This window comes from Gavialis gangeticus, unplaced genomic scaffold (assembly GCF_001723915.1).
Source record: "Gavialis gangeticus isolate Ggan-Ray unplaced genomic scaffold, GavGan_comp1, whole genome shotgun sequence".
NCBI classification, from domain to species: Eukaryota; Metazoa; Chordata; order Crocodylia; family Gavialidae; genus Gavialis; species Gavialis gangeticus.
The window spans coordinates 44601929-44616373 of record NW_017729032.1 but is presented as its reverse complement, the minus strand read 5'-3'; the positions used below and the strand labels follow the sequence as shown (position 1 = coordinate 44616373).

Sequence of the window (14445 nt, the reverse complement as noted above, 5' to 3'; positions counted from 1 at the left end):
AAACAGGATTTTACAAAAAGCTTTTAAACAAGAAAGAAAGAGCAAAAGATGAAGAAATGAAGATCATTCCCAGAATTTAGAGCAGTATGATAGACCACATGAAGTCAAGAGTGGGATATGCAGACTAAGTAATTAAAAGAAAAGTAGTAAATCAGAGGAAATGAAATATGTAGATAGAACAGGATAATAGAGCTTACAGGTAAGGACAAAGCTTAAACTCCATATGAAAGGAAAAACAAGTGCAATAAAGAGATTTTAACAAGGTTGCAAAAGGTGACTAGCAATACCAGCAGGCTGAATGTACAGTTGAGGAAGATACAGGCGATGAGAAGTGAGATAGCCATATATTAAAAATAAAACTTCTTCCCCCTTTGACAAAACAGCAGAGCCATATAAACATGAAGATGGCTCATTAACCCAACAGATAATCAGGGACATCTGGTGAAACAAAAGTATGAGTAAGGTTGAGGAACATGAATTCTTCTGTTCACAATTTCCTTCAGATTTGAGTTTACCAGGTCTTTATTCTTGGGGGAAAAGACCCATTATCTATCTCAGAATTATTTTCTACTCAAAAAAATATTTGAAATGAAAATGCAAGTTAGTTTGGGGTTTTGCATAAAAGATTTGAAAAAAATGTTTAATGTTAGTGCAATGTTTTTTGCAGAACTGGCAGTCATCTACAAATTATGTAAACACCAGAGAAGATGCTCAGAAATATAGGTCATGTTTTCATTTCCCTTATTAAAACTAAATCCTTTTAAATGATAAAACATAGCATACACAAATATATTTCAAAACTATTCCATCACTGGCAGTAGAAAACCAGACTTTGTAGCAGAATTACACCCTAGGTTTTGTATATCACGAAGCAAAGGTCATATTTGAACAGCTTTATTTCTTTGATCAGCTGTAACCTCCATAACAAAGACACTAACAATTTAGAACACAGATATCTTCTGTATTTGAACAGCAATAAAGTTACAATGCATACCTGCTGGAAATCCCATTACGTTGAATATTCTGTCCAGCTGGTCATGGTGATAAGGATTACTAGTTTTGATGTCTTCTTGTCGACAGTGGAATATTGGCTCTGATGTTAGCAACTCTGCAAATATACACCCTATAGCCCAAATATCTTTAAAGGAAGGAGAAAAATAGTAAATATCAAATAGATCTTTCCTCCTTCTCCTCTGCACTCCAATAGACAAACACACACAAAACCCCACTTTGTATCTTGGTCAGTTGAAAATATTAATCCTTAACTAATTTTGACTTCTAAGAAATAAGATTCCTGAATTCCAAAATAAAATCTAAATGTTATATGAGCACAATAATTCAAATTTTACCTTTAGGCTACAATAGTGTACAGCACAGTATTTTTCTGTATTTACAATGGCTTGATATAAAGAAAGCTGAGAAACCATATATAAAAGGTTTGCTTACTAGTCACTGCTACAAAAATTATTTGATTAATAAATCACTCATCTGACAACCGATAAAGGACCGCCTATCCACAAAAAATAATTTAGAAACTGACTGGTCTTCACATTGACCACTTCAAAATGTTCATGTGATTTTTCTTTCCTTTTTTCTTTGTCATTTTTATATTATCTCTCCAGAGTCAGTGATAAGTGCTGGCAGGTAATAAATAGCCCCAAAGGTGCTTGTTTTAAAGGATGTTTAGAAAGAAAGTATGACTACAAATATCTCAGCCAATTCACTGTCAAAACAATCTTCTAACGCTGTAGGGAGGGGACAGGAAAAAAAGTAGAAACTTTACCATATGCCTTAGTTTGGCAGGTCAGACAGTTTGTATGTTCTGAGATTTTTTTAAGACTCTTTATATTTGAGTATTAAATATTTGAGATACTTAACTGAACCTCACAAAGCTATACAGAACCTTGAATGAAGAGTAAAAGGCCAAGAACAAGGACAGAAGTGAAAGATACATGCAGCAGAATCCAATTATTCAATTTTCAAGTCCTTTAAACAGTCAAAAAGTACCAGGAAGGGAGAATTCTCTAGTCTCACTCTCTCTTTCTCTCCCCTTGTACCTCTATAATGATCATAAAAAAAAATATTGAACCCCAGCCTGCTGTCAAGCCTGCCTTGCAGCAGTCTGCTTGCCCACCAAGCCTTTTCTCTTACATTCAGTTCTTCAGCGTGGTATTTGACAGGCAAGCACTGAGCGTGGCAGAGCGATAGCACTGTCCCACTGAAGCCGTTCAAAGCAGGGGAAGCAGGTAAAGAAAGTGATTTCCCCCCACTTCTCTGGTGGTTCTTAGAGATGGACTGAAATGGAGGGGAAACCTACTGGTAATTTATCTGTTGCAAGTCACTTATCTTTACCACCAACTGCCTTGAGATAAAATTCTGGGTCACAACTTCTCCCCATCTCCCACTGAATAACAAGCTTAAACAAGTCTCATTTTCCATAAGAAAACTGAATAGTTTCTTGGGGAGCAAGGGGGTGGAAAGAAACCAAACAAAAAGACAAATAAATAAGAGGAGTGGCACAGTCACAGCAACCCTTCCCCTTGCAGCACAGATTAAATGAGGACAGGATCTTCTCCAGTTTGAAAACATCTTAAATCTTAAGATTTGCTTTACACGCTTGTTAAAATCTAACAATCAAATCCATGTATATTGGATTATGACAACAGTTGTAAAAGTCATAGCCCCATTTTTTTTATTGCAAGTAGTAGTAAGTTTTCCCCTGACAGGTAAAAAATCAACTATCTACAATTATACTGCTTCAGAGCATTTGAAAGCAGTGTAGAAATTAAGGCTGCTTACAGATGTCAAAAAAAAAAAAGAGGCGATTTTCTTCAAACTCTGTACGCCCCCACACCGAGCACAGCATATGCCCAGAAGAGGCTTTACATTAGTTGCGATGCACCTCACCCAATGCCTGTATAGGTTGGGTGCTTCAGTGAGGCTTTTTTGGCACTTTTATCTAATAGCTGATTGAATCAGCTTTAAATAAAAGCACCATAAAGCCCTGCTGAAGTGTGTCATCTATACGGACACCGAAGAACCAGGTTGAACTAACACACTGACTCTTCCAGTAAAGTGTTGGGGTTTTTTTCCATGTCTGTCAGCAGCCTAAGAGCTTATTTATTAAGTCATTGTAAAAACTGCCTCAACTAAATACAGTTCTTCAAGGCTCAATATTTCCACAAGAAAGTCAATGGCAATTTTAACTCTTTTACATTCCTCTATTCTAGGTATTCTCGTGAAAAAGTCTCTACTACACAGGCATTTTGCTCAAGTAATTGAGACGTCCCGTATTTTACTTACCAATAGCTTTGGTATAATGCCGTGCTCCAAGAAGTAATTCTGGAGCTCGATACCAGAATGTTACCACTACTGGATCCAAGTCTGCTAAAGGCTTCAGAGGTGAATTAAATAATCGGGCAAAGCCCATGTCAGCTGCAAAATTAAAAAAAAAAAGAAAGAAAGAAAAGAAACGAAAATGCTTTTAAATTATAACAGCCCGGATTAATCAATGAATTGACTGAGATAATTTGTTAGCACCACAGTCACTGTGCTAACAAGCAAACACAAGGCAGTAACTATGAAACCTGTTAGTCTAAACTTCATCACTTTCTTATAGCATTTGTTGAAGTTACTGGTGCCATTGACTATAAAGTGTATCATTATAAATCATTATTAACAAAAGCAATTTAGCATCAAGAATTTACCATTGTCCTAAAAAAGCATGTCAGCTCATCTCTCACTCTTAAAGCACTGGTAAATCCGGATGCTCTTTCAAAAAAGCTTATACAAAATCCAGGCACAATGCTAATTCTGTAATGGTTAGAATGATTTGTAATACATGCATGTCTCAAGGGCTACCTATATATAACTGCCTCCTAAAAAAGAAGCAGTTCTAACCCAATGACAGCCTTTCTTCCCCGGAAGCCTTTTCTGCCAAAAAATATTACCAGTACCAGAATAAAGGCAGAGCTGAACTCTTTTAAATGTTGCTTCTATTTTGGGAACAACACCCTATGAATACTCCAGAAAAATATCTAAAATGCTGCATAGGATTTGTAATTGACAGCTTCTCAAAGTCTCAGTTATACACAATTTAGATGGTACAGGACAAAGTGTATAGAGAGCAGAACATGCAGGGATTCCCCAACCAAATCAGATTGTTTCAAGTCCCAAACACCAAGGAACTTGGTATGGTTATGAGACTTACAGATGGTGAGAAGGACTGAGAAAAGTGGATGAGGCCTATAGCTGTTTTGACAGAGGAGTTAAGCTCAGCTCATACATAACATCTCACAGCTACTAACAGAAACTTACATAGTAAATACAGATATCTAACTCTGCTCCACAATCTGAAACAACTATTTGCCTCCATGTGCATGCCTATTTAAGGTATTTATTGCAATTTAAAAATAAATGTTTTACAATTTTCTGTATTAAATATATGATAATCCAACATATGATGAATTCAAAGGTATCTATGAAAAATGTATAGAAAAACTAATCCATAAAAAGTAAATTTATCACTCAAGCTAACACAAAAAGTCTATCAAGCTTATTTTATGTTAAGTATACCAGTTATGTATTTTTTAGAAAAGTGTTAATACTAGAGAAGTGGAACCCCTTGATATGGGAATACTTCTACATTCTTTCCCTACTGTTGTCAAGTTGTTTAAAAATAGAAAAATATTCATTCTGATAATACAAGGAAATAAAAGTTTTTCCCACTATTGGGACTGGATGGCTCAGAGGACTGGTGGTATGTTATGGCAATATTTCACCTGTCCATCAACAAATTCTAACTAAATTTAGTAGTGATCTAAAGTTATTCCCAAATGACTTTGCAAATAGCTACCAATTATGAAATAAGTAAGTTGGTGGTCTATGTGCAATTATAATTGCATCACAACTGACGTTAACATGCCTGTAGATTGACCTATGTTCTTACTCTTAGAAGTTCGCACTCTATGATGAACAAAACTAATGGGAAAAAATTTCACTTCTCTTGTCCATGCCATACCTTTTTGCAGAGAGAAGACCTTAAACTTTACAATCAATCTTGAACCTCAAAAGGGTGCTAAAACCTTTCAGTGTAGATTTTCTGAAGTGCTCAGACTTGGCCTAACTTTACTGCTGTTCAAGTCAGTGGTAAAATTCCCAGGCTTTAATGAAACAAGAGTTTAGCTAACACTGAGAACTTCAGTAAGAACCTACAGTTAAGTAGCATACTAGTAATTAATGGTTTGTTTCAAATAAGCAAAACAATAGCATACAATGCAACATTGCAGAAGAATACTCTCATATAAGAGAAAGCATGAGGGAAAAATATAAGCAATGCTTTTTAAAAAAAATTTCCCGGGTTGGATTGCAAGACTATATTAGATAATTACATAGATTGGGCATATATTAAGAAATTATTGGTGCATCAATAGCATAACAGTGCACATCATGGTAGTACTTTGTACAGTTAGACTATAATTAATTATTCATTCCTTTTTATTTTTTTAATGTAGAATAATTGAGGCTGTAAATTATTCTTTCACTGTGAAAGTATCTCCCACTAGAAGAGGGTTGAATACTAGGACAAGTTTTGGTTTTCCCCAACCTTCCAAATCATTTTGAATATGTTTACTGTTCATTCTAAACATCTCTCTCTAAATTAAGGTTTTCTGAACTTTAAGACCCCTTCTGCCACATCATCCAGGAGCCAGGCTACCCTTTCAGGAGCAGCTGAAGCCAACAACTGCCTTGAACAGTTTTTACTATAAAAATTAATATTTATAATAATGAAAGCTACCTATTTAGATTTTATAAAAAGAAACAAGGTGCTGCACTTTGATTGTAAAAGGAGGCAATTCTAAAACCTCACTAATTCTATATTTGTTTTTGCACCTCTGTGTACTATATTAATCCTCCTCCCCCCACAGTATGGCAGATATTCCCCCCATCAGGATCTTGTGCACAAGTATAATATCAAAAAGCCAGTCACTCAGAAAATAGCTTCAAATAAAATGTCCAGTAGCATACTAGTAATAGAGAAACTATTTTAAGTGATGCAACTGCACCGTCAGAACATTCTAACTTAAATGCTACACTGGGACTTATCAAAGATGTAACATACCAATTTTTACTCTTCCTCGCTCAGGACCTTCACCCATAACTAAAATATTAGCAGGTTTCTGTGGAAAAAAAATAAATATACAATACATATACCAAGATAAACCTAAACATTTGTCTCTGAAACAATATGTTAGCTTTGTTTCACCAGTTTTAAACCAAATTCATTTTGAGGAAGTGATCATTTTTACTTTGTGGTAAAGCTGTGCAAGAATATAGACACAAGGCTTTCCTTTGCTACATCTGCCTCTAAGATATGCCCTTACATCTTTTCTTTAACAGGCTTTGTCACTACATTCCCCAGAGTAACTGCCATGGAGGTTTCTTTCTTCTGCTTGCAAGAGCAAGCAACATAAGCTTTCAAGCCTTCAACCAAGAAAGCTTCACGAACTCAGCACCGCAGCAGGAGATACTACTTCTCACTGCCTCTTCCTCAAAACTCAAAATACCCCCGAAAACAAAGGACCAGGTGGTCGTCTCTATGACACGTTTTGCCCAGAGTTATGAGGCACATTTCCAGACAGACATTTTAAATGAACAAGAAAATTCTCAAGCAAAATACAGGTTGGTCATCATGGTATAAATAGGTAATCCCTCAGATGCACATTCCGCATAACCGTAATACTATTAGACAGAAGGCAGGGCAGGGTGGCAACTTACAGACTAACTGATTCAGAGAAGCAAGAGATTTTGCAGGTTAAAGCCTGCTTTAGTAGATGCTATGAATACTACTGTTAGGAGGCTTTTTACTTTGTGATACTGATTACCAATTAGGACGCTTCCCTTCTTTTTCTATCTACCAATAAAATAAGTTAAAACATAGTGTGAGAACTCTAGAGTGCAGCTGGTTAGCGCCATCCATCGTTCTTATGGTGCTCCAAATTCTTAATCTTCAGCGTCTTTCCTGGCCTTGTCCCCCAATTTCATCTGGTCTTTGTGCCACTAGTTGCCTTTTTTCCTACTTCTTTTTCTCCTCTGTTTTTTAAATAGCTAATCTTTACCTAGCAGTCAGACAAACATAAATTCCTAAAAGGCTAACATTGTGCGTGTGCATAAATTAGAGTTGCATTAAGGGTATTACTCAGTTTGAGAAAGCCAGAAAATTCAGCATCCATAGCCATATTCAGAGTCCAAAACCATATTTAACTACAAGGCGTTTAAGCAGCAGGTCATTTTAATATAAGCACTCACACCACAACATTCGACCAAAAGACGACAAATTCATGACAGAATTACAGCTCTAGATTTGATTTCCTGGTTTAAAACTAATATTAAAAAAGGTAACTAGTGTTATATAGTACTACTGTTTTTTTCACACTGCCAAGAAAGGAAATCTAGCAAGTAAAAGTTAACACAGTAGATCACAACAGCTCTGAAGAAATGACCACAATATACTACAAATATTAATTTAGACAAATTCTAAAGTTAAAATTATTGAGAATATTACAACCCTTGGGCTGTTGTGGAAGTACTTATTTAGAAACTTAAAAAAAATTAATTTGAAGTGCAACTCACAAGAAATTATGGTAATATGAAACGAGCATTAAAAAAATAAGTGCCTCATGACAATTTTTGCTAGATTAACATATTTTTGGTGTGAAAGGCTCGAACATAATTTGATTACTATAACTGCATAATAATTAAAGTATTGGCATATAGTGGGAATTTGTGTTGTCACATTTTCTTTGTAGACCAGTTAATAATAATTTAAAAAAGGAACTTGGAGGAGTGCTATGAAGACACAATATTGTAAAGTAGACAAAAATCACATATTTTATTTTCCTAATAGCCAGAACAGCTTCACATTAAAGATCACATTGAGTTACACTAGCACAACAATGATATGCAAAAGAACCTGAGTACAAACAATTTGTATATGGTGAACAGTAATACTGCAATACTAAAAAATGGAAAACAAAAAGGTCAGCACACCCCCCCTCAAAAAACAACACTAAGAATCTATTTTCAGAGGACAATCCAAGAACCTTAAGTTTTCCTGTAATCCAGGAATGATTTTTTTTTAATATGGGACAAAGATCATTTAAAAGAATTTTATCTAATGGAACAAAAAGCACCACTTCAGAATTCAGGGAAATTTAAAGCTTGAGGCCTGTACCAACTATCATTACTTATAAACCTTGTATTTAAGAAAGCTTAAGGAAATGCAAATGCTTTTATTCCTCTTTGGAATTCTCTGTGGTATCATAATCCACCATCCTAGATTTGAAGTAAAATTGGAGAATGGTACTACAAAATGCACATGGAAACAAGTTTGTCACTGGTATCTCTGACAGCTTGTATTTCCTCTTTGGCCCATAAGTCTTCTCACCTCGTGAGTGATGGTTTGTCAGGTAGGGCTGCAGTCAGAGAGGATAACTTTGCCTCTCTTGGTTCACCAGTCAAGAAGGGATCCCTTTCACAAACTCTGTAGAGGTACACATGAGTTTTGCCAGTCTCTTAAGAGAGACTGCTTGAGGTTAACGATACAAAAACAATTTTCTTAGGAGCAAAGGAATAAAACAAGAACTGTTTTCATGTGGTTGGCATCTAGACTAATTTAAGCACAATGTTTAGCTTAGATCAGTGGTTTTTAAGCTTTTTGGCTGCATATGCTTTTACCTGTAAAATATTGCTACTTGTACCCTCTAGACCTGACACATCCATCAGCACCTATGAGAACACATGCCTATGCCATTACTCATCTTCTGCTGATGAATCAGAATCTTCATCATCATTATTAAAACTTAGTAATGTACCACTGTGCAAAGCATTGTGTAACCCTGAGGATATGCATACCCCAGTTTGAAAAAAAACACTGGTCTAGAGTCTCATCTGTTATTGAGAAAAAGAAAAGAAAAGGTCTGACTCCTCTCAATAGCAATGTTCCCCTCCGAACAAACACAGACTTTTCCTTGCTATTCCAAAAGATTCATTTTTCTCTCTCTTCCACACTTAGCTACAAAGTCCCTTTTATTCAGGCCAAATTCTCTGACATAAATGGAGGTAAAGTATTAGTTCTACAGTTTATGATTACAGCTCCTCCAACTTCCCAGTTCAACTGTTAAAGAATTAATTGCAGTTAAGGTAATCTAATAGATAATGGTATATATTTGCATCCTACCTTCATCCCAGATTTTATCTATAGAGGTGAAGGAATTCCTTTTAGTACCATTTAAGGCTCCCCACCCCTCAAAAAAACCAAAACAGAAAAACCCAAACCCTAACCTTCTGGTTCAAACCAACAGATCAGAAGCAAGTAATACTCCTTTCTCCTTTTATTTATGATTAGAAAAGTCACAAATTAAGTTTTCATATGATCTGGTCCTACACAAGTCACTCAGAGGGATACTAAACCTTCAGCCACAATGCTACCCATGGTTTGTTTGGTTTTTTTTGACAAAAAAAGCCTGGTGCTAACCTTCTCAAGTAAGGAATTTCATCCCATGATGCATAAGCAGGGAATCTGACTGCTCATATGGATCATTAATTAGAGGTCATTTGTTAACACCAGGTATTCATGAAAGTTTAACCAACACATTGCTATTGACAATTAGTTCAGCAGAGCATGTTCACATGTAGCTGCCTTTGCTGTTCCCTGTGATGCTGTGTATAAACATTTTGGTATTCCTTGCAAACCTGGAACACGGTAGTGTGGGGGTTTGAGGTCAGGTCTCCATAACTCAAGTGGAATGTCTCCATTTCAGTCACACAAAGCCTACTCTTTCACACTACTTTTCTACTGTGCCTCCTAAAACCATGGATAATGCATAGCTCATGAAGCTCTGTCGCCAATTTTAAAGGACAGGGATAATCATTTTTTATATTGCACAACCTGCACAAACTTAGAATGGTTCTGGATCTGCAGCGAAGCACTACTCAGGACCCCTGTAGAATCTTTAAGTCAATGTGGAGGTGTCTAGCTCATTTAGGTACTTTCAAGTTCAAGTGACAACTGAACACAGGCTTTTTGGAGCACAACTCTGGTTTCAGAAGCCTCAGTTTTGCTATGCTCTTTACTAAAGAGCCCTAGCCCTATGTTAAAGAGTTAAAAACAGAGAGAGCATGTATGAGTAATGAGAAACATAGGGAAGCTGTAATTACTCCAAAAGGAAACACTGCAAACACACGTACACACAAAATCAGAATAAAGGTTACATTTAAAAGAAATGCAGACATATTTTATCTGAAAGAGCACAGTATAGGGCATTCAACTGTAAGTGTATAACGGGGTGAGGAAAACGCAACATCTAAAGTCTAAAAATCAGTTTAATGTAATCTGCGATCATGGCCCTTAATATGCTTTAATATTAATTACAAGCTTCCCTCAATTTAGGCTGTAGACGTGTTCCTGGAAAACAGCACATAACTCAAATTCGCATAAAGGGAACCCACTTTACAGTGTAACAAATAGGGACATGTTCCGAGACCTCGGGTGTACTGACTCCCAAACCCATTTCTACCACTTTTACAAGACAACTTTGGTGCTCACCAACAGCAGACAGTACACACAAGCACAGGGTAGTGGTGAATGTTACCATAAAATGGGGATGGAAACTACAGAAACATGGCGCAAACAATGAGCAAGGAGCACAGACACATACAAGACTATATTTTAGTACACGACACTCCCAAAATGCACTGCACTAAGCAGGCGACTGCGGGCTTCCACCACACCAACAGCATAAGAGCAAATTTGCACATACAGAGCCCACATAAAGCAAGGGAAACCTGTAGGGGTATACTGTAGACGATTCCTCAGCCTGATAAAGGGAATTTGTACCTGAAAGCTTGCAAACAAGATTTTTTCCAGCTATTTGAGTTGGTTTAATAAGAAATATAATATTAAATTGGATAGTTATTGGACAACATAGCAATATGCTGTACTGTGCATTTCTATACCTTAATCTGCTTGGGGTGTTTTGTTTTTTATTTTAACTCTGAATTTTCCTGGATTTATACTGCTTGGTTCTGGGGTAGTAAAAACATCCCTGTGAAGATTGAATCGTAAATTAATATACTACTTGTATTCCTTCAGGAACGCTTATCACAAAAAGAAGCATGTGCTCAGTAATTGAAAACAACTATGAAGTTGTTTAAATGCAGTCAACACTGAGCATGACTATAAAACACATAGCCTATATTGATTGGGCAAATATACTGATGGGAACCTACCACAAAGATAGGTTAGTTCAGCCACTCTGAATAATATACATGGTAGTGCCCATCATTCTCAGTTCTCCTCAGTGCTGACTCTTTTTCAAGTCATGGTGAGCCACTATATTGAATACATTTTTATTTCTTCCTCAACCCCACAACTGAGCTGTGCTTTCCTTTTCCATTTCTTCACCAGCCTTATTGGTTTGGCAAGCATCAAATAGGGTCCTAAATAGGCTGAGAGAAGGTAGCAACAGAGATATTCTGGGTGGACTGTCACATAAGATTAGTGTGGCCCTGCCCTGCATGAAGTGGAACTGGACTAGGTTGCCCTGAGCCTCATCTGCATATACATTTTTGGAGGATCCTAGGACCCAGTTCCAGTCATGGGCCAGGCTAATTAGCACATACTTTGTGGGGGTATCTGGAGTACACACACATACTGAGCAGTGTTGAGCTATGGGGCTAAAATCATGGCATGAAATGCTGTTGGCTGTGCGGGGGCCCAACCCAGTGAACCATATGGGGGTTGTACTATATGACCCCTGGAGATCCCTACCAGCCCTACTTTTCTATGATTCTTCATGAAATCATGAGTCTTTTGGCTTTGAACTAATATCATGCATAGTTTGTACTAGGTCTAAGTAGGTACAAAAGTGCTGCTTAAAGGTGCGTTTATAGAATTTTCTGTCCAGTAGTTTCAAAAAGGTAAAATGCACCAATTCTGGATGAACTAAGTCTATGGGTACCTGTAGTACAAAGTAATTTTTTTTTCGAATTTGTTCCTCACTTCCAGTGCAGGGGGCTGGACCCAATGATCTTGCAAGGTCCCTTCCAGCCCCTTACAATCCATGAATCTAAGGGCAAGGGAGAAGGGGGAGGCAGAGGGCAATGGGGCCACCTGACCCCCCACATTTAGTTGCCCTGCTGTAACAGTGGAAGGGGGAGAAATTCAGGGCAAACCTCCAATAATGAGACTCTATACCTGGAAAACTGTAACAAATGTATACATTTTCCATTTATAGAATCTAATCACTGGAGGGTTGTTTTATATTCAAGGTCATATTATAGTCAAGTAAATAACACTTCTTTAAAGAACAAAGTCTGTGGTAAACACTGTGTAGAAATAAACATGGAATTCTAAAATGTTAGTGGTGTAATGCAATGAAATGTGTGTTAGAGAGGCAATAGAAGCTTAACATTCTGGAACAATGTCATAACCCCTTGCCCTCTGCTCACCCTGTGTCCCTTTCTAATGTCTAACCATCTTTAGACATTATGGTTAAAGTAAAATATGCTAGTTGTAAATAAAAATGTTACCCCTTTATACCAGAGATAAAATTCAGATGAATGAATTCCTCAGCTTCAGTTTTTGGCAGAATTTAGGCTTTAATTAAGAAAATTAAGTTTCTACACTTAGTAGAAAAATAAGCTTAAAAATCTAAACTGTACATAAATCAGTAAGTTTTTGTCTCCTCCTGCTTGCAAACAGCTTATAGATCTCTGCAGCTCTTCAAAGATTTGCCAAAGTTTTAATTAGCAAGCTACCAATCAGTTTTACTACTGCTGGTCAGAAACTTATTCCTGGCAGTTTTATTGGCTACCAACATCCCAGTTTCATGCTATACCAGGGAAAACTATGAGCAGCAGCAATGGCAGCAAAGATTCACAGATGAGAGAAAGTAGAGGAAACTTCCCTTCCCATACTCTATTTCTTCACGTGGTACTAGAAATGAAATGAGAGACTCCCATCCTTTCACATAGCACCTGAGAGGGTTAACTTCTGAGAAGGACCAGGAAACATCTCCCTACAAGCATATCATACCCAATCTGTCATACCAGACTTCTTACCAGGGCACTGCTGTACTCCATTTCTCTTTTGTAGCTACATCTGGGCAGATAAGCTTTTAACCTCTAGCTAATAGATACACAGTAAATTATTTGAGCTGTGACTAATATGTCACTAATAACTTGTACTAGACTGTCCCTCCAGCACAGTAATTTGCATTAGACAGTCCTGTATACTGTAAAAAGGGCTCCTTACTGTGATTAAAAACACAATGAGAACGCTAAGTTCTTTCAGAGGGCAGATTCACATAATTCAGAGCTGACATGTTTTGTCTTTGGAATATTAAAGCCAAATCAGTATTTAAGTTACAGTGTTCAAGTCCAGTCTATCAAAAAAACTGAGGCACACTGCTCATGACTTCAAATCCACAATGCGAGCGTTGATTTGCTATGGCACCTCATCCACATGCTGGGTGGATGGAAGTGAAAAAATGACCTAGTAATTTCTTGCTTTTAAAAGGGATATTTGCTGAATGTTTGCTTGTGAAAGTCTCTCCTGGCCTGAAACATGAGGGTTAGAATTCTGACACCTAGCACTGGAGTACATCATATCCCAATACAAAGCTATGCAACTTGTTAATACAGGTATTGTCCATTTAATTGTCTAACCCTTTTTGCATTCTATAACCCTGCTGTGGCAGTAAGTTCTTTGCAAAACTGAATCAAGTAAAAAAACAAACACCCCCCCACACACACACATGCCATCATTAAATTTGAATATGGCCTTTTATTATGAAAAGTAATGAACAAGATCACTATATTTGCTATCTCTACACTGTAAGACTTAATAATATATCTCGATATCTATGCATCTATCATCAATACCCTCCCTAAATTAAAATTTCCCCAGGAAAACCCTACATGATAAAAATGTCAACTATTGATGGCAAATCTTGAGCTTTGATGAGCCACTATAAACAGACCTCACCTTGGACCATACTTGTGTGTTCCAATGACCCTCAGAGCTATGTTATCTGGAGTCTTGTACTCCTGCTAGGGTCTCTCCTGGTGAACTGATCTGAGGTCCCAGACTAAGCACAGTCCAAACTGCTAAAGACCCCAATGGTATAACAAGCGCACTTGAAGACCTGCTGGCTCTCTGTGGCTGTGAAGGTGACTGAGGGCTGCAGTGGCACAGAAGTCTCCAGTTGCCTTGGACATCCTTGCCACTGGGTTCAGGGCTCCCTCCTGTCAAGCTTGTGTGATTGTCATTTGTGCATTGGCTTCACCATGTTAAAAGATGACATGAGCAGGCCTCTGACAGGGATGTTAACATTTTCCACAAACTAAGTCCTGTGACACCAGACAAATGGTTGGGGGGGGGGG

At 37.3% G+C, this 14445-nt stretch overlaps 1 protein-coding gene across 4 annotated transcripts in view; it reads right to left on the bottom strand.

The window, feature by feature from the left end:
• Positions 1 to 14445, bottom strand: part of CDK8 (cyclin dependent kinase 8) — a 152568-nt gene that overhangs the window by 19023 nt on the left and 119100 nt on the right. For 3 of the 4 annotated variants that reach the window (XM_019524919.1, XM_019524920.1, XM_019524921.1), the window contains 3 exons: positions 6122 to 6179; positions 3304 to 3435; positions 995 to 1138 (listed from right to left, as the gene is read on the bottom strand). In XM_019524919.1, the coding sequence (XP_019380464.1) occupies positions 995 to 1138; positions 3304 to 3435; positions 6122 to 6179 (334 nt within the window). The remainder of the gene's footprint in view (positions 1 to 994; positions 1139 to 3303; positions 3436 to 6121; positions 6180 to 14445) is intronic. The other variant, XM_019524922.1, reaches the window with a different exon arrangement.